The sequence below is a fragment of the Alosa sapidissima genome, chromosome 2, assembly GCF_018492685.1.
Source record: "Alosa sapidissima isolate fAloSap1 chromosome 2, fAloSap1.pri, whole genome shotgun sequence".
Lineage (NCBI taxonomy): Eukaryota > Metazoa > Chordata > Actinopteri > Clupeiformes > Clupeidae > Alosa > Alosa sapidissima.
In genome coordinates this window covers 42,423,073-42,448,658 of record NC_055958.1, presented here as the reverse complement: position 1 = coordinate 42,448,658, position 25,586 = coordinate 42,423,073, and the positions used below count along the sequence as shown (strand labels likewise).

The window sequence follows — 25,586 nt, the reverse complement described above, 5'->3', positions numbered from 1 at the left end:
TGGCAGTTCTCTAAACACGTGTCATTATTCACTACTTTAGTTGAGGGGCCACAAACATGACGAACGCATGAAATCATAATAACCCTAGGAAATCATGATGATCATGCTTAAGAAATCATAAATGTACCCATCACACCTAATGCTTTAGTTGATGTGGTGTTCATACGTGAGGTCATCATGAATGAGAGTATATGAACTCATGTCAATTCCTGAAGATTCATAAGATATGCATAAATCATGAATTAATTCATGCATGAATTCATGATAATGCATGTACCTTTACCATAAAGTGTTACCCATATTTCTTCATAACCGTTGTGTTAGTAAAATGATTGAATGTCCTGTGAATCAATAACTAGATGAATAACTATATAATAACTTTAAGAGGCTGGTCCTGGCCCACCTCAAGACCTGCTTACACCCTCACTGAACCCCTTCCAATTCACCTACCGTCAGAACAGGAGCACAGAGGATGCCATCTCTACGGCACTTCACTCTGCCCTGTCCCACCTGGACAACAGCAACACCTGTGTGAGAATGCTGTTCATTGACTTCAGTTCAGCATTCAACACCATCATCCCATCCAAACTGATCACTCCAATGATTTTAAACTTCAAACAAGTGTCCACCCACCAGGAAGAAGATGTTTGCCAATGAAGCCAGGTCAGACTCTTTGCCAAAGAGGAGCGTAAACATAGTCACGCTCTAAAAACATGCGGGGTTATTTGTTCAACCCAAACTCTGGGTTGAGGTAGTTGGGTCATTTTGTTGGGTTGTTTTTACTCATATTGGGTCATTTCTGTAGAGTAAGCAAAATGGGAGGTTATGGTGTTTGTAATTAGTGTCCGGGTTTGCAGATTTGGTGTGAGGTTATGGTGTTTGTAATTAGTGTCCGGGTTTGCAGATTTGGTGTGAGGTTATGGTGTTTGTAATTAGTGTCCGGGTTTGCAGATTTGGTGTGAGGTTATGGTGTTTGTAATTAGTGTCCGGGTTTGCAGATTTGGTGTGAGGTTATGGTGTTTGTAATTAGTGTCCGGGTTTGCAGATTTGGTGTGAGGTTATGGTGTTTGTAATTAGTGTCCGTGTTTGCAGATTTGGTGTGAGGTTATGGTGTTTGTAATTAGTGTCCGTGTTTGCAGATTTGGTGTGAGGTTATGGTGTTTGTAATTAGTGTCCGTGTTTGCAGATTTGGTGTGAGGTTATGGTGTTTGTAATTAGTGGTCCGTGTTTGCAGATTTGGTGTGAGGTTATGGTGTTTGTAATTAGTGTCCGGGTTTGCAGATTTGGTGTGAGGTTATGGTGTTTGCAAGCGAAAATGTAGCGTGTAAGCAGTTGAAAAAAACAGTAACTGTTTTACCAAAGGGTGTGAGAAACGTGTGAATGCATTTGCAAAAGATGACGTCTGCTGTGTGTGTGTGTGTGAAGACCAAGTGGATCTCAGTTTCTTTAAGCAGATCAAAGCAATCGAGAACAACTGTAGTATTATTATTACTGTGTATGTGTATGTGTGTGTGTGTGTGTGTGACTGAGATCAAAACAATCAAGAAAAACTGTATTATTATTATTACTATGTGTGTGTGTGTGTGTGTGTGTGTGTGTGTGACTGAGACCCAGAAGCTATAAACTGACTGTGGGAACTCAACCCAAAGGTTACAAAGATGAAGAATGAGTGAGAGCGAGGGAAACAGAGCAAGTGGTTTGTGTGTGTGTGTGTATGTGCGTGACGTGTGTGTTTGTTTGTGTGTGTATGTGTGTGTATGTTTGTGTGTGTGTGTATGTGCGCGTGTGTGTGTGTGAGAGAGAGAGAAAGAGAGAGAATAAGAGATTGTGTGTGTGCGAGAGCGAGAGAGATTGTGTGTGTATGTATGTGTGTGCTTGTGTGTGTGTGTGTGTCCTTGTGTGTGTGTGTGTGTGCACATGTGTGTGTGTGTGTGTGTGCACATGTGTGTGTGTGTGTGTGTGTGTGAGAGAGAGAGAGGGAGGAGAGAGAGAAAAAAGAGAGATTGTGTGTGTGCGAGAGAGAGAGTGTGTGTGTATGTATGTGTGTGCTTGTGTGTGTGTGTGTGTGTGTGCGTCATTGTGTATGTATACTGTATATGCATGTGCGTATATGTGTGTGTGTGTGTGTGTATGTCTGTATGTGTGTGTGTGTGTGTATGTCTGTATGTGTGTATGTGTGTGTGTGTGTGTGTGTGTGCGTCATTGTGTATGTATACAGTATATGCATATGCAGATGTGCCCAATACATTCCTTAAAGTGTGTCCAAACAGAAGCACATCTTTCACCTTATTAAGTGTGTGTGTGTGTGTGTGTGTGCGTGTGTGAACTTGTTTGCCTTATGACATGATTTGTGTGTGTGTGTGTGTGTGCACGTATGGACTTGTTTGCCTTATGAAATGATTTGTGTGTGTGTGTGTGCACGTATGGACTTGTTTGCCTTATGGGGTGATTGTTTGTGTATGTATGTGTGTGTGTGTGTGTGTGTGTGCACGTATGGACTTGTTTGCCTTATGGGGTGATTGTTTGTGTTTGTGTGTGTGTGTGTGTGTGTGTACGCGTGTGTTTGGGGGGGGGGTTCCCATATCCGGCCGTGACTCCTCCTCATGTTGGTGATGTCAATTTCCAACAGTTTAGTTTAAAATTAGACACACTAATAGTCCAACTTTCTCTATTGCTCACACACACACACACACACAGAGAAAGAGGGAGAGGGAGGGGGAGAGAGGTGTGTACTGTGTACCAGCCTGCTGTGTCTGAACAAGCTCAAATCACACACACACACACAGACACACACGCACACACAACTACATAATAGTTGGTGGATAGATGTGGAATGTGAGAATGAGTGTGTGTGTTCGTGTGTGTGTGTGTGAGAGAGAGTGTCTGTGAGTGTGTGTGTGTGCATGTGTGTGTGTGTATGTACCATGTCCAACCTCTAGGTTCATTTTGCACTGGAATGGTCCTTTAAAATGTATTCAATTATCTATTTTTCTCATCAATCTGCATAAAAAAGCAAGTGTTCTCACCCTCCTCTTATCCATCTCTCTGTCCACTTCTCCCCCCCTCTCTCTCCTTCTCTGTATCTATCTCTCTCTCTCTCCTTCTCTGTATCTATCTCTCTCTCCTCCATTCCTCTTACTCTCTCCATCCCTCTGTCCATCTCTCTCTCTTTCTCTCTCCATCCCTCTCTCTCTTCTCTATCCACCTCTCTCTCTTCATCCCTCCCTCTCTCTTTCCTTCTCTGTATCTTTTTCTCTCCACCTCTCTCTCCATCCCTCTCTCTCTCCCTTTCTCTCTCCATCCACCTCTCTCTCTCCATCTCAGCTATGTCTCCTTTGTGGTTGTGCTGGTGTGCTGATGTTCTTCTCACCTGGGTTTCCACAGCAGCTGACAGTAAGTGTGTTTTTAATCATGACCACACACACACACACACACAGTCATACACAGGGTGTGAAGGGTGTAAGGACTATAGTGTGTATTTTAAGCATGTGTGTGTGTGTGTGTATGTGTGTGTGTGTGTAGTCCCTCAGGATGACGAGTGTAAGGACTATGGCGTGCCGTTCGAGCGCGTGTTCAGACGGTCTGGGGAGGCAGCCATGTTTAACTGCTCTCTAGTAGATCCCCGTGTCTTCAATGTGTCCACACACCCCTACAACACAACATGGTACCACCTGCCTACAGGCCAGGAGCAGAGGGCACATATGGAACATACCATTATTCAGGGGACAACGCTGTGGCTTCTCAACATCACTGCAGAGGATAAAGGGGAATTCATGTGTGTTGTCAGGTAATAACTACTACAGTGTGTGTGTGTGTGTGTGTGTGTTTTGTTTGCCACTTAACTTTACATAACAGACCCACCTGTCTCAACTTTACATATTAATATGCTACACTCACCTGTCAACTTTACATATTAATGCTACACTCACCTGTCAACTTTACATATTAATATCCACTCACCTGTCAACTTTACATATTAATATGCTACACTCACCTGTCAACTTTACATATTAATATGCTACACTCACCTGTCAACTTTACATATTAATGCTACACTCACCTGTCAACTTTACATATTAATATGCTACACTCACCTGTCAACTTTACATATTAATGCTACACTCACCTGTCAACTTTACATATTAATATCCACTCACCTGTCAACTTTACATATTAATATGCTACACTCACCTGTCTTAACTTTACATATTAATATGCTACACTTTACATATTAATATGCTACACTCACCTATCTTAACTTTACATATTAATATGCTACACTCACCTGTCAACTTTACATATTAATATGCTACACTCACCTGTCTCAATTTTACATATTAATATGCTGCACTCACCTGTCGTAACTTTACATATTAATATCCACTCACCTGTCGTAACTTTACATATTAATATGCTACACTCACCTGTCAACTTTACATATTAATATGCTACACTCACCTGTCAACTTTACATATTAATATGCTACACTCACCTGTCTCACTCATACATTATCCCTTAGTAGTGTTGTGTTAATTGGATGTAGTGTATTGAAAACGGGCCCTGTTTTCAAACTTGTGCTTGTGTGTGTGTGTGTGTGTGTAGGACTGCTGAGGGCTGTTTTAAACAGGCCTATGTGCTGATGGTGGAGGCGGAACCAGGGGCGGGGCCTGATAGGGGGTGTGTCCACAGGGAGAGGAGCATCCAGTTCCTCCCAGCGCTGACCAGCAGCTTCCTCTCCTGCCCTCTACGGGAGTATCTGCCCTACCTGGACACCTACACCATCCACTGGTACAGGGTGAGACACACACACACACACACACACAGAGTAAACACACACACACACAGAGTAAACACACACACACACAGAGTAAATACACACACACACACAGAGTAAACACACACACGCATCTGCTACTGCTGTCCTAGTCAGGGGTCAGTCTGCTGCTACCAAACGGGTGGCCTGCTATCCTAGTCAAGTCAAGTCAAGTTTATTTATATAGCGCATTTCATACACAGAGATCATTCAATGTGCTTTACATAAACAACAGCAAACAGGAATAGCTGATAAAAGCATAGAAGGGCAATAGTCAAAGAACAGTTTAAAAAGTAAATAATAATGAAATAATAATAATAATAATAAAACACACAAGGTGATAGAACATAAAAGCATAAAAGGACAATCATTTAAAAGTGTTTAAAAAGTAATCATTAACACATAAAAAAACAACATAGAAACTATTACAAGTTTAGCTGAAAGACTTTCCCAGATTTAGAAACGTAACAAATAAGTGATCAGTTAGCAGAAAGCATCTGAGAACAGTTTGGTCTTAAGTCTAGATTTGAAACTGGCTACAGTTGGGGCAACTTTGTATCTCATCTGAAAGTTGGTTCCAGAGCTGAGCCGCATAGCAGCTAAACGCTGCTTCACCATGTTTATTTATAACAGCAGGTTTTACTAACAAGTATTTCTCCTGAGACCTGAGAGGTCTGGAGGGTGTGTACTGATGAAGCATGTCTGCTAGGTAATTTGGTCCCGTTTCATTTAGTTATTTATAAACAAGCAGAAGTGCTTTAAAGTCAATTCTGTGACTTACTGGAAGCCAATGCAGGGACTTAAGTATTGGAGTAATGTGGTCAATTCTTTTAGTTTTTGTGAGAACCCTAGCTGCTGCATTTTGTATCATCTGAAGCTGTTTTAAGGTCTTTTTAGGAAGGCCTGTGAAAAACCCATTGCAGTAATCAACCCTACTGGAGATGAATGCATGAATGAGTTTTTCTAGATCATGTTTTAATATTAGCCCTCTAAGTTTGGCTCACATGCATACACAGACACACACACGTGCACTCACATGCACACACAGACACACATCCAGAGACCTTTGTCAGTGTGTTGTGGTTTTTCAACAGCAGATGCATGCATTCTCTTAAAGTGTATTGTGTGTGTGCATGTGTGTGTATATATGTGTGCATGTGTGTGTATATATATGTGTGCGTGTGTGTGTGCACACATGTGTGTGTGTATGCACATGTTTGTCTGTGTGTGCATGTGTGTGTCTGTGTGTGCATGTGTGTGTGTGTCTGTGTGTGTTCGTGTGTGTGCATGTGTGTGTGTGTGTGTGCGTGTGTGTGTGCATGTGTGTGCGTGCGTGTGCATGTGTGTGTGTCTCAGAGCTGTGAGGTTTTGCCGATTAATGGGAAGTTCCTGGTGATGGGTGAAGGAGACCTCGTTGTGGACAGCGTTGCCCCTGACGACGCAGATAACTACACCTGCGTCCTGAGCTTCCAGCTGGCTGGACTCCAGGGTCTTATGAGTGAGACCATCGAGACCACTGTCCTTGGTGAGCGCGCACACACACACATGCACACACACACATGCGCACACACACACACATGCACACACACACACACACAGGCACATGCACACACATACACACACACACACACACACAGGGGTGATCCTAGGAATGGGAGAATGCAGAGCTTAGCTTCACTTAGCTTAGCTTTCACTTGAAGATTCAGGAAGAAGTTGCTGGAGCCTGTTGTCTTTGGCTATAAGGCAGCTAATCAGTATAAAGCTAATCAGTGTAAAGCTAAACAGTGTAAATTAAAACCTAAGGCAGCTAATCAGTGTAAAGCTAATCAGTATGAAGCTAAACAGTATAAAGCTAATCAGTGTAAAGCTAATCAGTATAAAGCTAATCAGTGTAAAGCTAAACAGTATAAAGCTAATCAGTGTAAAGATAATCAGTGTAAAGATAAACAGTGTAAAGTAAAACCTAAGGCAGCTAATCAGTGTAAAGCTAAACAGCAGGGCTTAATTTGAGCCGGAACATGTTCCGGCACCTCCGACGTTGGATCCGGAACCTTTTTTATTGGATCCGTCAACTCTTACATCAATATGAAAAATAAATCGCCTAAATGAAAAATAAATAAATTACTGTTTGTGTAGTGTTCAATGTTGATATCTTTCTTATTAGTCTTTAGAAATAGGGGGAAAGACCAAGCAGGATACAACAAGCTAATCGAGGATTTGAAAGTGCTTTATCCACAATATTGGCCACAGGAGGGTGACGCGCTGTTCGGGGAGAGAGAAGTTGAGACGCTCTGCCAGCAGTTTTGCATCGATAGCACACGGAATGTCATCAGGGCTTTCAGGGAATACCACCTCTACCATCTCCTCCCCATTTGCCTTGTCGTTATGGCAAGCCGTTCAAGACAAAACGTCTGTCAAAATAACGCTTCCACGTGTAGATTTTTTACTTCTTCAGGAGTAAAAAATAGACGTCTGAGCGTCAGACGTCAAATTTTTACGTGTGCCACACGCAAAAACTTTGCGTCTGACGTCAGAAGTAAAAAAAATGACGTCTGGGTGATTTGCTGCAATGCCAGAGCCTTTGTGCCAGAGTAGACACAGCATTGGCTGCTGGAAACAGGAAATGCAGCCGCTATAGTTGCAGCAGAAGAAACAAGATGCCAGAGAAATGTGCAGCATATTCCTGCTCAAATCGGCGGACCATCGCAAACAGGGCTCGGGGGATTACTTTTCACAAGTAAGATTTAACATTATCGTACTATTGGTTGTATTTTGTGAATGCAATATTACCAGAGAGTTGAAAAGGAGCAAGGATCTTTGTTATTGTATGTAAATCGTAGCCAGCTAGCTAGGCTACTTGCTAGGTGTTCAGGTGTTCACCCGGCTATGAACTGAGACTTGATGAGTCATATTCCATAACACTGACTTACATTACAACTGACACAAGAATGCTATTGTAGTAATGAATGAAATATTACTAATATAACATTGGCCGGCGAATTTTACACAAGTGGCACAGACTGTAGCCTATTATCGGGCAGTTGCTACTTGTAGCTTAGCTAGTAATAAGTGTGTTGGTGGTACATAGCTTCACTATTTCCTGAATAAAGTAACTTTTCAATAGCTTAACTTCTTTATATGAAGTAGCTTTGCCAAACAAGCTACACTTTTGTCATGTGAAATTAGCACAATTTAGAGTAGCTTCCTATGTAGTGAACTAGCCTACTGCTGTGTTTGTGTTACTAAGCTTGCTACATTTGACTGGGGTGGTAGTTTTGTGTAGTGAAGTTTTATTCATGGCAGAGTAACTAGATAGATAGAGATAGATAGATAGATAGATAGATAGATAGATACTTTATTGATACTCAAGGGGAAATTCAAGATACTGATAGTTTTGCTCACTACAATTCCCAAGTAGCTTGCCCAACACTGTATTATTCACATGTAATTCACTCTAACAAAAATAAGATGCATCTCAAATCCCTTTTTATTCATTTATTTATTTTATATCTCCCCAGAACAACTGCCTTGCTCAAGGACTACCACGAATGAGCTGAACGGTCTCCTCACACCCCTGGAACTGAGGAAGGTGCAGCTCTACATTGCATTACTGCAGGGCATCTGGTAGACTGTGACTGAATATTTGATTTATGAGCTCCACCTTCATCACCTTTTTGGTATGGCAACTGCTCTGCCCATGACCGGAAAGCACTGCAGGGGGTGTGAAGACTGCCCAACGCATCACCGGTTCCTCACTCCCCTCCATCGAGGCCATCCAGGGCAAGCGATGCTTGCGTAAGGCGCGCAGCATCATCAAAGACTGTTCTCACCCCAACCACAGACTGTTCACCCCACTCCCCTCAGGGAGGCGTTACAGGTCTCTCTGCACCCGTAACCACGTAGCCTACTTGGAATAGCCTACCCCTCAGGTGTCTGAATGGCTGATCTCATGTAAATGTTTATGGAACCTTTCTGTATAAGTATATATTCACTCTTTTGATCCCGTGAGGGAAATTTGGTCTCTGCATTTATCCAAATCTGTGAATTAGTGAAACACACACAGCACACAGTGAACACACAGTGAGGCGAAGCACACACTAACCCCGAGCAGTGAGACTGACGTCTGACGCTCAGACGTCTATTTTTTACTCCTGAAGAAGTAAAAAATCTACACGTGGAGGCGTTATTTTGACAGACGTTTTGTCTTGAACGGCTTGCCATAGCCCGCCGCTTGCCTGGTTCAACCCCTTTCCTTACGTGAGGTCACGGATTTCTAAAGGACATAGGTGTAGAGAAAGAAGCAGGGTAGTGGAGGCCGGAGGTCGCAAGTATTGTTGCAAGTTATGAAGTTAATAAACATTGCTCTGGTGTATACACCGCGTTGTTTAGTTTTTTTTAGTCAGAGCTATACGCAGGGTTTTTTGTTGTTGGTCCGTAACCTCAAATCCCCGTTTTGAGTCGCCGGATCCACCCATAGACAGTAAAAGAAATGGACTAACAGACTCCGTCGTTTTCAATGGGAGGGCACCGCGTCAAATTGAACGATTTTTCAGTTGGTCCCCCCAGTACTGCGCAGACTCGCACTTAACTTTGTGACGTTAGCCATCGAACTGAATCTTGTAACTCATATGATAGATAGCCTACAGAAATTCTTCTCACACTTCCTTCGCCTTCAAAGTCATCAACGTTAAACATTTATTTATGTATTATTATTAATATCATCCTCACAAGCGATATCAAGTCGTGTTAATGTTGAAACTACCACACATGATCATCTTCAAAAACAGTCATGGTAAAACAAAAAAAAGTTATAGCCTTAAGCTAATCTTCTTTCCACTTTTCTGACCTACGGTCAATCCATCGAAAACCTCTGAAATGATTATCGTTAGACTACCTAACGGTAAAACTACCGTTTACTTGCCTCTTTACCTTAACTCATTGAGTGCCAAAAACGTAATATTACGTTTTTTCCTTCCCATGCGTTGAGTGCCAAAAACGTAATATTATGTTTTTAGCTTTTTTTTTAATTACGAAACTAGACACTCTAATACACCTTATATGTGATTTTGGGAACTCTGTGATGAATGGAAATGAAATATATGACGATCGTGAAACTCATGAAAACCAAAGTCTCACCTTTTAATCGAGCTATTCTACGTGTTCATAGCTATAACACAGAATATGCTGTGGCTGTACAAAAATCATCAACAATGGTCTAGATTGCTGGCACTCTAGGACAAAGCTCCTGAAAACAGCTTGGCATTCAATGAGTTAACATACAATGCTATTGTAGGCTACATAGCTTTGTTCGCGAGTTTCCGTGCTGGCTGGACTACGCTTCTTATCCAAACAATGCGGTTATCTCCCGTCGGTGCGTTAGCTTCCCTTCAACCGGACATCCTAAACATTCTTTTTACGGGAACCTAATGTTACTTACGAGGTAGTCGAGTCTTGTTTTGCCTTTTATTGTTTATGTAGATAACACAGAAGCTACAATATCGGCACAGGATATATGCTATATGAAGTTATGGCATTTCAAAAAAATCCTAGAATGAATGGGCTTCTATGGGGGTTAGCAGAGAAGTGGTCCCTCCAGCCTCCATTGATTCTTCTACTTCCGGGAATTCGCCTGCCCCCTTGGATCCACCCCGCCTTTGCGCTCCGGCACCTCCCACTTTACAAATTAAGCACTGCTAAACAGTGTAAAGCTAATCAGTGTAAAGCTAAACAGTGTAAAGTAAAACCTAAGGCAGCTAATCAGTTTAAAGATAATCAGTATAAAGCTAATCAGTGTAAAGCTAAACAGTGTAAAGTAAAACTCAAGGCAGCTAATCAGTGTAAAGCTAAACAGTGTAAACTAAAACCTAAGGCAGCTAATCAGTGTAAAGCTAAACAGTGTAAAGTGATCAGGCAGTCTGTCGAGAGACCTGCCCCAATAGGCGGCATTGGACCATTAAACCACACAATGATCCAAAACATACAGCCAAACAAGGCAAGAAATGGTTAACCGTGATTAATTAACATTTTAGAGTGGCCCATGTTGAGAGTGTCCAGACCTCAATCCGTCTAAACCAGGGGTGGGCAAACTGCGGCCCGCGGGCCGGATCCGGCCCGCCAAGCATTTCATTTAGTTATCAGGCTGCTCGCTATTTTTTTCCTGCGATAGACGACGTTGGTTAGCTTTACTGCAAACTGCTTTTCACTCTCCTTAGATAACGTTTACAATGTCAATGTCAAAACATCATGTTAAATAGAGATAACATCATGTTAAACTAAGTTAACTCTTAATTAGCTCCTTTGCAGCAGATCTAACGTGAACATTATGCAATCCATTTAATTGGGAACGCGTTTGCTCACGAGAGGGAGAGAGAGCCGCAGGTTCCAGCTGGATTGTTGATAATTGATATCTCCTTCTTATAAGAAAGTTTTAAAAGGAAATCATGAAGGCAACAGTAGTTCCCACTACTGACCATTTAAAAACTGTGAGAGGGCCCAGCCGTAGGTACAGCACTAGCCATAGCGGAGCAGGCAGAAGATCATTGAGAAATAAACGTGAATTAAAGCGACTGTCTTAAAGCGACAGTGCACAATTTATACATTTGTTAAACAGCATAAAATTAGCAGTATTTTTAAGCAATTAATATTTTAAAATAAATACTTTTCATACTAAATTAGGCTATAAAAAATGTATTTTTTTATGCGTGTGCCGTTGGGGGGGGTTGTTGTGCGGCCCGCCGGCCAATTTTCAAAAGCCAATGTGGCCCTTGAGCCAAAAAGTTTGCCCACCCCTGGTCTAAACAGTGAGCACAAGGCCAGAGTGATGGCAAATAATCGTTCCTGCCCGGATTGCTACTAAAAAGATGCGGTCTACAGTCACTGTGGAGACATGGAGAGGCTTGGCTGGTATTATAAGAACCATTTGGAGAGCTGTGGATGCAAATAAAGATGTTTCCACTGGTTATTTAAAAAGGGTATGAATAATTGTGTTAACTATTTCTTGCCTTGTTTGGCTGCATGTTTTGGATCATTGTATGGTTTAATGGTCCAATGATACCTATTGGGGCAGGTCTCTCGGCACACTGCCTGATCTTTTCCTCCAGAGTCTTAATGTGGCCCCTTGTTTGCGTACGTGCTACCGTTTACTTTGAATTAAGATGAAACACTTCTTTTTTGGGTTCCATGTTTCTACCACATTGTCTTACAACCTTGTCTTACAAATGACACTGCAGTGTGGCAGTGTCATTTTCAGTCAGAACAGTCAGTCAAGAGAAAATCAACATTAAATCAATATTTGCCAAGGGTATGAATATTTTTGTTCTTAACTGTACACACACACACTCACACACATACGCGCGCGCGCGCGCGCGCACACACACACACACACACACACACACACATACAGTACATACATAAGGCAGAGACCATTAAGACATTAAGACTCTGTGTGTGTGTGTGTGTGTGTGTGTGTGTATGTGTGTGTCATTCATACAGTGAAAGTCACTTACCAGCCAGAAATCCTCTTGCTGGATGGAGAGATCAACAAAGTTCCCCTGGGTATGTGTGTGTGTGTGTGCCCTACTGTAGGTAAGTGTGTGTATGTGTGTGTGTGTGCAATATGTGTGTGTCATTCATACAGTGAAAGTCACTTACCAGCCAGAAATCCTCTTGCTGGATGGAGAGATCAACAAAGTTCCCCTGGGTATGTGTGTGTGTGTGTGCCCTACTGTAGGTAAGTGTGTGTATGTGTGTGTGTGTGTAATATGTGTGTTTGTGTGTGTAAGTGACCTAGGTCAGTGGTTTTCAAAGTGGGGGCCGCGAGGGGGTGCCAGGGGGGCCTCAGCAAGTTGGAAGGAAAAATAAAAGCAACAAATACATTTGAAAAATGTAAAATATACCTATTACTATAAGGGTTGTTCTACAATACCATTATAATGATGTGTCGCATATCTGAACATTATATTTTCCATGATAATGACTGGGAATAATAGTAGAGTGATAGCTCTCATATAGCAGAAAGCCCCAAATGCAATTTTTACACACTGTATGCTCCATTGTGAAGTGCTTGTGGCTAAAATAATTATTAGGATTAGCGTAATGTATTTTTACATTTGCCGTAGTATTGTCGATGGGTTTAATAACACATCAAGGGGGTCCTTGGCCAGAACCTAGTGGTATTTTGGGGGCCTTGTCGTGGAAAAGTTTGGGAACCCCTGACCTAGGTAACTGTGTGAGTGTGTGTGCCCTAGGTAAGTGTGTGTGTGTGTATGTGACCTAGGTAAGTTTGTTTTAGTTTACTGGATAGTTTGTTTTCCATTGCATATTTACTCAGTGCTCAATGTGTGTGTGTGTGTGGAGTGTGTGTGTGTGTTAAGGAGCTGGGCTAGCATACAGTAGTAGTGTAGTGGTTAAGGAGCTGGGCTAGTGTGTAGTAGTAGTGTAGTGTAGTGGTAAAGGAGCTGGGCTAGTGTGTAGTAGTAGTGTAGTGTAGTGGTAAAGGAGCTGGGCTAGTGTGTAGTAGTAGTGTAGTGGTTAAGGAGCTGGGCTAGTGTGCAGTAGTGTAGTGGTTAAGGAGCTGGGCTAGCGTGTAGTAGTAGTGTAGTGGTTAAGGAGCTGGGCTAGCATGCAATAGTAGTGTAGTGGTTAAGGAGCTGGGCTAGTGTGCAGTAGTAGTGTAGTGGTTAAGGAGCTGGGTTAGCGTGTAGTAGTAGTGTAGTGGATAAGGAGCTGGGCTAGCGTGTAGTAGTAGTGTAGTGGTTAAGGAGCTGGGCTAGCGTGTAGTAGTAGTGTAGTGTAGTGGTTAAGGAGCTGGGCTAGCGTGTAGTAGTAGTAGTAGTGTAGTGGTTAAGGAGCTGGGCTAGCGTGTAGTAGTAGTGTAGTGGTTAAGGAGCTGGGCTAGCGTGCAGTAGTATAGTGGTTAAGGAGCTGGGCTAGCGTGCAGTAGTAGTGTAGTGGTTAAGGAGCTGGGCTAGCGTGCAGTAGTAGTGTAGTGGTTAAGGAGCTGGGCTAGCATGCAGTAGTAGTGTAGTGTAGTGGTTAAGGAGCTGGGCTAGCGTGTAGTAGCCTGTAGGGTGGTGGTAGTGTAGTGGTTAAGGAGCTGGGCTAGCATGCAATAGTAGTGTAGTGGTTAAGGAGCTGGGCTAACATGCAATAGTAGTGTAGTGGTTAAGGAGCTGGGCTAGCATGCAGTAGTGTAGTGGTTAAGGAGCTGGGCTAGCATGCAGTAGTAGTGTAGTGGTTAAGGAGCTGGGCTAGTGTGCAGTAGTCTGTAGTGTAGTGGTTAAGGAGCTGGGCTAGTGTGCAGTAGTGTAGTGGTTAAGGAGCTGGGCTAGCATGCAGTAGTAGTGTAGTGGTTAAGGAGCTGGGCTAGTGTGCAGTAGCCTGTAGTGTAGTGGTTAAGGAGCTGGGCTAGTGTGCAGTAGTCTGTAGTGTAGTGGTTAAGGAGCTGGGCTAGCATGCAGTAGTAGTGTAGTGGTAAAGGAGCTGGGCTAGCGTGCAGTAGTAGTGTAGTGGTTATGGAGCTGGGCTAGCATGCAGTAGTAGTGTAGTGGTTAAGGAGCTGGGCTAGTGTGCAGTAGTAGTGTAGTGGTTAAGGAGCTGGGCTAGTGTGCAGTAGTAGTGTAGTGGTTAAGGAGCTGGGCTAGCATGCAGTAGTAGTGTAGTGTAGTGGTTAAGGAGCTGGGCTAGCGTGTAGTAGCCTGTAGGGTGGTGGTAGTGTAGTGGTTAAGGAGCTGGGCTAGCATGCAGTAGTAGTGTAGTGGTTAAGGAGCTGGGCTAGCATGCAGTAGTGTAGTGGTTAAGGAGCTGGGCTAGTGTGCAGTAGTAGTGTAGTGGTTAAGGAGCTGGGCTAGCATGCAGTAGTAGTGTAGTGGTTAAGGAGCTGGGCTAGTGTGCAGTAGTAGTGTAGTGGTTAAGGAGCTGGGCTAGTGTGCAGTAGTAGTGTAGTGGTTAAGGAGCTGGGCTAGCATGCAGTAGTGTAGTGGTTAAGGAGCTGGGCTAGTGTGCAGTAGTAGTGTAGTGTAGTGGTTAAGGAGCTGGGCTAGTGTGCAGTAGTAGTGTAGTGGTTAAGGAGCTGGGCTAGTGTGCAGTAGTAGTGTAGTGGTTAAGGAGCTGGGCTAGCATGCAGTAGTAGTGTAGTGGTTAAGGAGCTGGGCTAGTGTGCAGTAGTAGTGTAGTGGTTAAGGAGCTGGGCTAGTGTGCAGTAGTAGTGTAGTGGTTAAGGAGCTGGGCTAGCATGCAGTAGTGTAGTGGTTAAGGAGCTGGGCTAGTGTGCAGTAGTAGTGTAGTGTAGTGGTTAAGGAGCTGGGCTAGTGTGCAGTAGTAGTGTAGTGGTTAAGGAGCTGGGCTAGTGTGCAGTAGTAGGTGGTAGTGTAGTGGTTAAGGAGCTGGGCTAGTGTGCAGTAGTAGTGTAGTGGTTAAGGAGCTGGGCTAGTGTGCAGTAGTAGTGTAGTGGTTAAGGAGATGGGCTAGCATGCAGTAGTAGTGTAGGGCGGTGGTAGTGTCTCAATCCTTTTTCTCAATCCTTATTCTTCTGGATTTGAGTGCGGCATTTGACACCATTGATCATAGCATCCTAATTCACCGCCTTGCGAAGTGGGTGGGTCTCTCTGATAATGCTCTAAACTGGTTTCAAACCTACATTACTGGCAGAGATTTTTATATCAGTCTAGGAGATCATGTATCTGAAAAACATGACTTGCCTTTTGGTGTGGCCCAGGGGAGCTGCCTTGGTCCCCTGCTATTTTCTCTATATATGCTTCCATTGGGAAACGTCATAAGTCAGCATAATGTAAACTTCCACAGCTACGCAGATGATACCCAATTGTATATTTCTGTGGAGCCTGCTAAATGTAATGTAATGTAATGTGTGCTAAATGTAATGTAATGTAATGTGTGTGTGTGTGTGTGCGTGCGTGTGTGCGTGTGCATGTGTGTGCATGTGTGCGTGCGTGCATGCGTGTGCGTGTGTGTATGTGTGTGTGCGTGCATGCGTGTGTGTGTGTGTGTGTGCGTGCGTGTGTGTGTGTGTGCGCTTCAGGCTCCTCTTTCCATAAGCTGTGTCGTGTGTCAGTGCCTGGAGTGGGATCTCACGACGTCTTAGTGATCTGGAGAACACAAGACAAGTACATCAACTACAATACAACCCACCGCATTCACCAGCTGCCACAGAGGTGTGTGTGTGTGTGTGTGTGTGTGTGTGTGTAGTGAAGTACATCAACTACAATACAACCCACCGCATTCACCAGCTGCCACAGAGGTGTGTGTGTGTGTGTGTTTGTGCAGTGAAGTCTGTCTCCTACAATACTCACCGCATTCAGCAGTTAACACAGATTGATGTTTGTGTCTGTGTGTGTGTGTGTGTGTAGAGAGGTACCTGTTGCAGACGGGTCGGTGGTGGAGGCGGATCTGGTGTTCTCTGAGGTGAGAGAAGAGGACCTGAATGTGAACTTCACCTGTGAGGTCCATAATGACCGCAGAGTCCCCCAAGCCAGCTTTAGACTGCAGTCAGGTGAGACACAAACACACACACTCACTCACGCACGCACGCACTCACGCACACACACCACACGCGCGCACACGCAAACACACTCACACACATGCACATGCACACACACACACACACACACACACAGTGTTGCACGGTGTACGATACTAGAAAGGTATCACGATGCCTTCACACAAAAACGATATGATTTCCAGGGTTTTTAGAATCGATACTTTATTAAAATAATAACGCTCTGTGTCTGCGTGAATTGCTGCTCTCACTGCTCCTTGCACGCATCTAGGCAAGTGGGCGTGTCAAGCAGGCAGCTCTGAGTGAGTGAGTGCGCAGCCAACGTCAACACAAGTTCTTTGCCGACTGTCCTCGGCTTGTGGATAAAACAAAAGGTCGAACGTTAATCTTGATCGAACCAAGCCATTGTTATTTCAGTCACTTCGCACAGCCGGCACTTAGACACAGAGTTTAAGTATTCGTATGTACTGTGTCATATTCGTATGTACTGTGTCATATTCGCACAGCCGGCACTTAGGCACAGAGTTTAAGTATTCGTATGTACTGTGTCATATTCGTATGTACTGTGTCATATTCGCACAGCCGGCACTTAGGCACAGAGTTTAAGTATTCGTATGTACTGTGTCATATTCGTATGTACTGTGTCATATTCGCACAGCCGGCACTTAGGCACAGAGTTTAAGTATTCGTATGTACTGTGTCATATTCGTATGTACTGTGTCATATTCGCACAGCCGGCACTTAGGCACAGAGTTTAAGTATTCGTATGTACTGTGTCATATTCGCACAGCCGGCACTTAGGCACAGAGTTTAAGTATTCGTATGTACTGTAATAGTCACATTCGCACCGCCGCCCCTGGTCAGCTTCTGCAAGCTCAAACCACGGCACAGCTAGTCACAACAATGAATGCCTCTTCAATATCACTTCTTAGTAAGCACAACACTTCTCAATCGACATCGACATATAGGCCTCATCATGGACGACTCGGCAGTCGTCTCGAATCGCATCGTTCGTCAAATCAGCACAAAACCACGGGTGCTTACACCACATTGCACCACATTCTTGCATCGCAAGAACTGAGCTTACGCAAGCTCCGAGCTTATTGCAAGCTCCTGCACTTCGCTTCATCTGCTGCATAAACCATTGCTGGTCATGTTTTCACTCGAGAGCTCAAACTTTCTATCATCTGGTTTTATTCTCAATACCTTTTCTAAATCGCTTCTGAACTTATTACCCATGGACGATGTCTAATATTCATGTTTTCTTGTCTTGTTTTCTTGTCTTGTTTAGCTAACATTACCTATGCTGCTCATCTTATTTTGGGGGGCCTTTCCAAGAGCAAGGTGCAAAAGCATGGCCTCCCTCATTTCACCTTGCCCTTGGGTCTGCTTTAGCTTCATTCTGTTGCAGGATGCGGCTTGCTCACAGAAACGGTCATCACTTTTTATTAGGGGTCGTCCTTAAATCAGATCTCTTCTGTGACTCCCTTCCATAGCACCAAATCAACCAGACATCTTTGAGTTACAGGTGGTTGAATTATTATCATGAGTTATCTCATTAATAGTATATTTATTCATGACATCGGATACTCTGTCTTGCTTTCTCTGATTCATCTCCTGGGTTACAACATGCACTGCTTAATATTGTTATGCTCTATTTCAGAGAGGATGACCATCTAAACATTTCTGGTGGGTATCTTTATTTCTTATTCTTTGGGGGTAGGCTCCGCCTCCTGCCGTCTCATTCCGGCAGGATCTGCAAGGGTCTGCACTCTCATTGACCTGGACTGAGGACGAGGCCTATGCCAAAGACTATCTTGTTGTTGCTTATGTATTTCGTGTATCCTTTGATTGTGTGTGTGTGTGTGTTCACACCATATTCACACCATATTCTACACAAAAAACAAACAACATCAGAATGCTACATTCACACATAAACTACTATAGAAATACTATAGCGGCTCTAGTGCTATAAAACTACTATAGAAATACTATAGCGGCTCTAGTACTATAAGACTACCTTATAAATACTATAGCGCTCTAGTGCTATAAAACTACTATAGAAATACTATAGCGGCTCTATCTATAGAAATACTATAGCGGCTCTAGTGCTATAAAACTACTATAAGACTACTATAGAAATACTATAGCGGCTCTAGTACTATAAGACTACTATAGAAATACTATAGCGGCTCTAGTGCTATAAGACTACCTTATAAATACTATAGCGCTCTAGTGCTATAAAACTACTATAGAAATACTATAGTGGCTCTAGTGCTATAAAACTACTATAGAAATACTATAGCGGCTCTAGTGCTATAAAACTACTATAGAAATACTATAGCGGCTCTAGTACTATAAGACTACCTTATAAATACTATAGCGCTCTAGTGCTATAAAACTACTATAGAAATACTATAGCGGCTCTATCTATAGAAATACTATAGCGGCTCTAGTGCTATAAAACTACTATAAGACTACTATAGAAATACTATAGCGGCTCTTGTACTATAAAACTACTATAGAAATACTATAGCGGCTCTAGGATATAAAACTACTATAGAAATACTATAGCGGCTCTAGGATATTATAGAGGTATTACAGAACAATACATACTTCATACTTCATAGAGCCGCTATAGTATTTCTATAGTAGTCTTATAGTACTTCTATAGTATGTCCCAAATTACTATAGTATTCCTATAAGATTCCTATATAGATTCCTGTAAGATTACTATAATATACTATACGATTCCTGTAAGATTACTATAATATACTATACGATTCCTGTAAGATTACTATAATATACTATAAGATTCCTGTAGTACTTTTTCCTAAGGGCGGTGTAGTGACCGGTGATACAGAATATAACCGGCCTTCTTGCTTGGAGGCTTTCTTGTTTAAAACACAGTGTATACAAACACACAGAGGAGACAGACAGAGAAAGAGGAGAGAGAGAGAGGAGAGGGCAGAGAGAAAGAGAGAGAGAGACGAGAAAAAGAGAGAGAGACAGAGAGAGAGAGAGAAAGTGGAATTCTGACCCAGGACACTCTGTTTGCATTTCTCTCTCTCGCTCTCTCTGTGTTTGTGTTTGACAAGTGACCACTATGTGTGTATAAGAGCATTGATGGGTGCCCTGACCAGACGATAGAGGAACATTAGTTGTTCATTAACTGATCTTATTTTACCCTAAAATTATAATTTTGTTTAATTGAAATTTAATTCAGTCAACATGAGTCATTACCCTTACACATATCCAAACATCTGCATGAGGCATTATTACCCTTACACATGTCCAAACAGTTCTCTTACACATATCCAAACAGGTCTCTTACACATGTCCAAACAGTTCTCTTACACATGTCCAAACAGGTCTCTTACACATATCCAAACAGGTCTCTTACACATGTCCAAACAGGTCTCTTACACATGTCCAAACAGTTCTCTTACACATGTCCAAACAGGTCTCTTACACATATCCAAACAGGTCTCTTACACATGTCCAAACAGGTCTCTTACACATGTCCAAACAGGTCTCTTACACATGTGTGTGTATAAGAGCATTGATGGGTGTCCTGTCCTGCCCCCTATGGGCTGTGCAGTAAATATGCCCCCTATCTGATCACAGTAAATATGCCCCCTATCTGATCACAGTAAATATGCCCCCTATCTTCTGTGCGTGGGCTGTACTAACAGCGAGTCAAAAAAATGGGACATATGTTTTGTAATATGTTTTCCTAAAAACACTGAAAGGAGACATAAGTGGTTAGCTGCCTTTGAAAGTTTTGTGTGTGTGTGTGTGTGTGTGTTTTTCCACTTTAGTCAACAAACCCACTTTTTTTTTTTTTTTAAAAAGTATATTTTTTGGGCTTTTTATGCCTTTAATGATAGGACAGTGGAGAGTGACAGGAAGTGAGTGGGAGAGAGAGCAGCTTAGGGAGCTCTGCAGCTGTGGGTTTTGCTGGAGCAAAAACGATGCCACAGAGGATTTCCCGGCAGATCTGGCTTTGTCTTTATGCCTGCCTGTGTAGCGAGCCTCTCTATGGCACTCTTACCCCTGGAGCTGACATCAATATCTCTTTCACAGTTTACAAAATGCATGGTATGTATCTGTCCTGCTTTTGGTAGCAAAGTGGTGTTGCAGAGTTGAAAGACGTCTTTCGTTTCGCCATATGCCTATGGCGTAAATACAAACTTCAGATCCACTATGAAATCCATAAAGAGATACTCCGCACATATAACTCTGAAATATGCAAAGCAAGACAGTCTTTCTTTTCTAACATCATCAGTAGAAGTTGAAATAACACTCGTGTTAACAAATCCCCCCTCACAATTAGCGCCAGAACTTCTCTCAACTAATAAATGCAATCAGTTCTCATCTTTTTTCAAAGGTAAAATTGACAAAATCAGACTCAACATATCTACTCAATTACCAATTCGACATCCGGAACTTCCAGCTACAATAGAGGGAAACTTAACTTGATGTCAGAGTTCAGCTTGATAGACCACGACATACTTGAAAAATCGGTACAGAAGGTCAGCCCTGCCACATGTGGCTTAGACATTTTGCCAACCAATTTCTTTAAAACTGTTTTTCACCTTACAGCAGCAGATGTCCTTCGCATGGTAAATTCATCACTGCTGTCTGGCATTTTTCCTAAGTCACTGAAAACAGCTGAAAAAGCCACTTCTTAAGAAGAATAACCTGGACGCCTCCATGCTAAACAATTACAGGCCCATATCCAATCTACCTTTTATTGGCAAAATTATTGAAAAAGTAGTCTTTAATCAACTAACCACCTTCCTAACATCAAATGGGTATTTTAATTACTTTCAGTCAGGTTTTCGGGCAAATCACTGCACTGAAACAGCTCTCATCAAGGATTTTAATGACATACGCCTCAATACAGATTCAGGTAAAACATCAGTCCTAGTGCTATTGGACCTTAGTGCAGCATTTGACACTGTTGATCACAATATTTTATAACACAAACTAGAACACTGGGTTGGATTTACAGGCCATACATAGTTATCAACTGGCTGAAATCATATCTACAGTACAGAAAGGAGTTTCTTTGTTGCCATTGGAAACTGTACCTCAACACCAATGTCCTTGACCTGTGGTGTTCCCCAGGGGTCGATCTTGGGGCCACTATTATTCAACCTCTATATGCTCCCACTTGGACAAATCATCCAAAATAATTTGATTTCATATCATAGCTATGAAGATGACACACAAATTTACTTAGCTCTGTCACCAAACGACTATGGTCCCCTTGAATCTCTGTGTCAGTGTATAGAACAAATCAACACCTGGATGTCTCAAAATGTTCTCCAGCTGAACAAAGAAAAAACTGAAGTAATTATATTTTGGTAAGGAAGAAGTAAAAGGAGGAAAGACTTAGAAAGACTTGCTACTGTCCTTGACACAAAAGGGTTGAAAGCAAATTATATTGTTAATAATCTTGATGTATGAATTGACAGTGATCTAAATTTCAACAGCCACATGAAAGCGATAACTAAATCAGCTTTTTACCACCTCAAAAATATAACTTAGAGGGCTGATGTCAAAAGATGATTTAGAAAAACTCATTCATGCATTTGTCTCCAGCAGGGTTGATTAATCACTTAATGGAGCAGGACCTAAATACCTCTCAGACATGCTTCAGCAGTGCACACCCTCCAGACCTCTCAGGTCTCAGGAGAAAAACCTGTTAGTAAAACCTGCTGTTAGAACTAAACATGGTGAAGCAGCTTTTAGCTGCTATGCGGCTCAGCTGTGGAACCAACTGTAGCCAGTTTTAAATCTAGACTTAAGACCAAACTGTTCTCAGATGCTTTCTGCTAACTGCACTGAGTTATAATTTCTGAATCTGTCTTGAAAATTATTCTACCTTGTGTCTTTTATTTTGTCTTTTTAATCATTCTATATTTTTAAATGATTTTACCTTGTGTGTTTTATGTTTTCTTTTTATTATGATCTTTACATTTTAACTATTCTTTGACTATATTGCCCTTCTATGCTTTTATTTGTTATTATTATTTGGTTTGGTTTATGTAAAGTACATTGAATGACCTCTGTGTATGAAATGCGCTATATAAATAAACTTGACTTGACTTACAGTTTTTCTCAATCGTTTTGATACCTGTGTCAACTCTGACATAACGTTCTCAAAACAATTAACACCCGTGTCTGAACAAAAGCACTCTGGAGAAAATGACACATTTTGCTTCCAAAAGGCTGTTACTCTGTCAAAACACAAAAAATGTTTCTGGTATCAGAAAAAAAACTGTGAAAAGACAAAATGTACTGAATAAAAAAATTATTTATTCATTCCTCCCAAGATGTAACTGTCATTGACATGTAAGACATACAGCAAATACCTAGCAAGATACTGTAAATTTCACTGAACTACTGTACAACTTTCATCGAAATAAACCTACAGTAAAACCCTTTTGTACTGTTTTCTCCACCAAATAGGTACTTTGTCTAAATGTGCATTAGATCCATACTTGCAAATAGCAACACAGAACAGACATCTCTTATGTAGAATGAATGATTGCTGATTGAAGAATTGTGCAAAGGAGTTTCACACAGGTGTATCAGAGATTCAGACTTATGCAAGGAATCTATACCACCTGTGAAAAGCTGTTTTCCTTTTGTTTAGCATGGGAAAACCAATAGAGTTTGGGGCTTTTGAATGACACCTGTGTTAACTGTTTTGCAAAAGGGTGTGAGAAATGTGTGAACCCAATGAAAATGTGTGATCACATTCGCAAGAGATGACTTCTGCTGTGCAAAGAAAGTGTTCATGAAGACCAAGTGGGTTCCAGTTTACTTAAGCAGGTAAAAGCAATCGAGAAAAACTGTAACTTGACTTGACGATAAGCCTTTCAGACAGGGTAAAGTAGTGAATGAGTGAGAGAGTGAGTGAGTGAGAGTGAATGAGTGAGTTAGTTAATGAATAAGTGAGTGAATGAGTGGGTGAGTTAGTGAATGTGTGAGATAGTGAGTGAGTTAGTGAATGAGTGAGTGAGTGAGTGAGTGAGTGAGTTAGTGAATGAATGAATGAATGAATGAATGAGTGAGTGAGTGAGTGAGTGAGTGAGTGAATGAATGAGTGAGAGTGAATGACTTAATGAATAAGTGAGTGAATGAGTTGGTGAGTTAGTGAATGAGTGAGTGAGTGAATAAATAAGTCAGTGAACAAATAAATTAGTGAATGAGTGAGTGAGTGAGTGAGTTGGTGAGTGAGGTGGAAGTGGAGTGAGGAGGATATTTATTTGCACCATCACCACGACACTCACTCTCATAGAGCACCTTACCATGCACACAGAATCACAGGCTCAGTCCCTGCCCTGTCACTGCAAGCACCTCATACTTATTCATCCTTAAGCACACTATGTGGATATTTGATTTAGTATATTTAGTATTTTAGCATTTTTTTTCTTCTACTTGTTCAGTGGTTTGTTATATTTAGACAGTGTTTGGAATAACGATGTTTAAAATAACGTTATTTTTTCACTAACGGGGTAATCTAACTAATTACTAATTAACATTATTTTTTCATTAACGGGGTAATCTAACTAATTACTTTTCCCGTTGTTACAACGCCGTTAACCTTACTGGACGTTAAATGCGGTGCGTTACTATGCATTGATTGAATAAACTGTGTAATCTGAACTCACCCTGGCTCACAGCTAGTGAGGAGGTGGGTTAATAACGACGTAAGCGATTATGATTGGCTAAGGCAGAGTCATGTTTCATGATAGCCAATCAGAGCCAGTGTTTTTCCACACTTGCCAGCACACGTGCCACACACACACACGCAACAGATAAAATAGAGATTCGACGAAACAGCAGAGGTCAGGAGCAATCCGAAAAGTTGGCATTTTCAAGGTGGAGATATAAGCACTACTTCAAATTCATCAAGGCAAGAACGTGTGAATTTAATGTGTACATTATGTCCAGGAGCGAAGATTTTGTCGACATCCGTTGCAACTCTAATTTAATGAAGCATCTCACACACGCATCTAAAGCTAGTGGCCAAAAACACCGATACCTCCACCACAGATGATAGCTCGCCATCCACTAGCAAAGAAGGACTCGGAGCAAAGTCCTCCAAGCAGCAAAAGCTCAATCTTTCTGCCTCACAACAAAAACCTATGACACAGGCTGAAGTCAACCGTAAGTCTGTCGATGTGCAATATCTTGAATTTCCCCTTGGGGATCAATAAAGTATCTATCTATCTATCTAATAAATATCGAAAGTTATGTAGCCTACAAACACCTGTCTGTTCTACTCATTTCAACTGGCTGCTCAAAACTGTTCAAAAACTCCAAATTCTTTGACATATACTGTAGCAACTTTTTTTTTGTAACAGTAACGCAAATAGTTACTTTCTCTAGTAATGAGTTACTCTTATCGTAATTCAGTTACTAACTCAGTTACTTTTTGGAACAAGTTGTGAGTAACTATAACTAATTACTTTTTTAAAGTAACATTCCCAACACTGTATGTATATACTTATATTATTTGTTCTGCTGTAAGTGCATGCTGTGTGTGATGTACTGTAAGTGCATGCTGTGTGTATGCTACTGAGACCTTGAATTTCCCCTTGGGGATCAATAAAGTATATATCTATCTATCTATCTATCTATCTATCTATCTATCTATCTATCTGCATGACTCTGCTGTGATGTGGTCACATGCTGCATCTATGGCTGCTATCAGGACCATTTGCATGTGGACGCCGGTCATAAACCTTCCACCTCCAGGCAGAGAAAAGCTCCTCTATTGGATTAGGGGGAGTAGGGAGGGAGATATTCCACCAGCATCCTGTCATGTGCTGCAAACCACTGTCTGACCAGATTATCCCACACAACAACATACATGTTGAGTGGCCTCCACCCCTCTCATTCTCAGGGATTATGTCCCTGTAAAGAGTGTCTAAAGAAGTCAGCAGATGTTGTGTATTATATGGAGCAAGAAGGGGGATATGGGTGAGGACGCCATTGTCTGAGATGTCTGTACATATTGTAACATTTCCTCCACGTTGGCCTGGAACATCAGTGGTTGCTCTCTGTCCAGTGCGATTTCTTCCACGCCTTCTACAGTACCTTTGGCCAGATTGAAACCCGCCTCATCAACGTATATGAATGTGTGCAGTGGTTCCCTGGCTTCCAGCTCCAGTACACGCTTTAGTGAGAGAGAGCAAGAGAGAGGGAGAAATGTAACAACTTTTCCTGTGTAACATACTG

At 42.0% G+C, this 25,586-nt stretch overlaps 1 protein-coding gene across 3 annotated transcripts; it reads left to right on the top strand.

Moving 5' to 3' along the window:
• The first annotated feature begins 507 nt into the window (after window positions 1–507).
• On the top strand, window positions 508–18,925 carry LOC121685983 (interleukin-1 receptor type 1-like). Of its 3 annotated transcripts, none has more exons than XM_042066812.1 (9): window positions 509–663; window positions 3,325–3,393; window positions 3,523–3,787; window positions 4,603–4,795; window positions 6,170–6,338; window positions 12,305–12,367; window positions 15,849–15,981; window positions 16,177–16,319; window positions 18,049–18,924. In XM_042066812.1, exons 1-9 carry the CDS (start codon window positions 654–656, stop codon window positions 18,114–18,116), a joined length of 1,113 nt encoding a protein of 370 aa, XP_041922746.1. In that variant the 5' UTR covers window positions 509–653; the 3' UTR covers window positions 18,117–18,924. The 3 variants fall into 3 exon arrangements, with proteins under 3 accessions (XP_041922745.1, XP_041922746.1, XP_041922747.1); XM_042066813.1 differs by having other exon boundaries at window positions 510–663; window positions 17,989–18,925; XM_042066811.1 differs by lacking the exon at window positions 18,049–18,924 and having other exon boundaries at window positions 508–663; window positions 16,177–17,078.
• The last annotated feature ends 6,661 nt before the right edge of the window (window positions 18,926–25,586 follow it).

Bases quoted from the DNA above. Each gene is read 5' to 3' on its own strand.
- LOC121685983 (XM_042066811.1), top strand. The intron at 4,796-6,169 runs GTGAGACACACA...TGTGTGTCTCAG, and splicing joins ACACCATCCACTGGTACAGG to AGCTGTGAGGTTTTGCCGAT. The intron at 15,982-16,176 runs GTGTGTGTGTGT...GTGTGTGTGTAG, and splicing joins ATTCACCAGCTGCCACAGAG to AGAGGTACCTGTTGCAGACG.